We start from the raw sequence: 1851 nt of genomic DNA on the forward strand, positions 1-1851 counted from the left end.
GACTCAGTATTAATTTGGCGCATTTTCTTTTTATGAATCGTTTTTCCGATTCTGATTTTTAATTAAGATTAAAAAAGTTTTGCGCGAGAGAAAAACAGCTAAGGTTTTTAAATTTTAATTTTTTTTAATTGGATTTATCTGGTTGTTGTAATTGTTAAGGAGGGAGAAAATATTATATATATTTTTTAATTAATTAAAAATTTGTGAATGATTGTGTCTAAAACTACCTAGGGTTGTGTCTACCTAAATTTTTTTTCCATAATAATTACAAGAAGAAAAAGCTCTTAAAAATTTTCACAGCATTTTAAACTGCCGCTAAAATGTAAATATTTTATAAAAAAATCTATTACTATAGGCGACGGTTAGAGCCGCTACAATATAATAATTATTTAAATTATTATTATTTATAGGCAGTGGGTGAAACTGCCATTAAACAAACAACTGTCGTATGAACCGCTGTGAATAGCTCTGGCAATAGTTTGTTTTTTTTTATAAGATGGCAATAGTTTGTTTTCTTTATAAGATGGCAGTAGTTTGTTATAACCTCCGCGAAAATACCTCTCGGTGTAGTATAAATAGTTGCTGTTTGAATGCATTCTATTATATTTCTAATAGGGTAGATATCAATTGAAGTCTTTCATAAATATATAAATTCTGCAAAATGGCAATTACTCGTGTTGCTCTATGCCTTAGCTTTGCATTCCTCTTCTATGGTATATATCATTTCAACTATATTTTTCATAACTTTTTATCACGATAAATTCTAGCAAAATAGTTTTTATGTTAATTTTTCTATTATATGTGTGTGATGTTACAGTGGTTGGAGGAGCCAAGGTGACATTCATAAATAAATGTAGATACACTGTATGGCCAGGAACACTAACTGGAGACCAAAAGCCTCAACTATCAACAACAGGCTTTAGGTTGAAACCTCATGCAACCAACTCAATCTACCTTCCTTCTCCATGGTCAGGTCGGTTTTGGGGCCGAACCGGATGCTCATACAACAACGGAAAGTTCAGTTGTGCCACGGCCGATTGTGCGTCCGGTCAAGTCCAGTGCAACGGTGCTGGCGCAATTCCACCAGCAACTTTGGTTGAACTTACAGTTGCATCAAATGGAGGACAAGATTTCTACGATGTGAGCAACGTGGACGGGTTCAACGTGCCGATGTCAATAACTCCACAAGGAGGAAGAGGTGACTGCAAAACTTCGAGCTGTCCAGCGAATATCAACATTGTGTGTCCTGCCGTGCTTCAAGTGAAAGGCTCTCGAGGAAGTGTGGTTGCTTGTCAGAGTGCTTGTTTGAAGTTTAATACAGATGAGTATTGTTGCCGTGGAAGTCATAATACACCGGCTACATGCCCACCCTCAAAATACGCTACGATTTTTAAGAATCAATGTCATGATGCTTATAGTTATGCATATGATGATAAGACTGGAACTTTCACTTGCTTTGGTGGACCTAGCTATGCTATCACCTTCTGTCCCTAATTTAATGGCCACCTTCGAAAAACAGTTATGTCGCTGTTTAAAATAAAATAGGTGGTTACAACTTACACACACATAAACATGAACATGTGTGTTATGTATATGTAAACCTCAAATATGAATAAAATATCACGTGTACTTCAAAGTGATAAAGACATTTAAATCAAAGTGAAAATGGTATGCACATAAAAAATTGTTTAAAACAAAAATATATAATCATATAGAGGTTTGAAAAATGATTAGATGAAAAAAAAATCGAAATTATGATTTTGTAAGTATTAAAAAAACTTTAAAATATGGCTTTTTTCAACTAATTAAAAAGACATCAAACAAATATTATTTGTGATTTTTTTATATTCA

At 33.5% G+C, this 1851-nt stretch overlaps 1 protein-coding gene across 1 annotated transcript; it reads left to right on the plus strand.

Moving 5' to 3' along the window:
• The first annotated feature begins 574 nt into the window (after positions 1 to 574).
• LOC131625350 (thaumatin-like protein 1b) lies at positions 575 to 1615 on the plus strand. Its single transcript, XM_058896215.1, has 2 exons — positions 575 to 713; positions 818 to 1615. The coding sequence occupies exons 1-2, from the start codon at positions 662 to 664 to the stop codon at positions 1492 to 1494; spliced, it is 729 nt and encodes a 242-aa protein (XP_058752198.1). The 5' UTR covers positions 575 to 661; the 3' UTR covers positions 1495 to 1615.
• Positions 1616 to 1851: the final 236 nt, after the last annotated feature.

Source organism: Vicia villosa, unplaced genomic scaffold (assembly GCF_029867415.1).
Source record: "Vicia villosa cultivar HV-30 ecotype Madison, WI unplaced genomic scaffold, Vvil1.0 ctg.000206F_1_1_1, whole genome shotgun sequence".
Classification (NCBI taxonomy): Eukaryota; Viridiplantae; Streptophyta; class Magnoliopsida; order Fabales; family Fabaceae; genus Vicia; species Vicia villosa.

What these genes read in the sequence shown, in the direction of transcription:
- LOC131625350 (XM_058896215.1), top strand. Translation starts at nt 662, where the DNA reads ATGGCAATTACTCGTGTTGCTCTATGCCTTAGCTTTGCATTCCTCTTC. An exon ending in CTTTGCATTCCTCTTCTATG is followed by an intron (nt 714 to 817) that starts GTATATATCATT and finishes GTGATGTTACAG; the next exon opens with TGGTTGGAGGAGCCAAGGTG.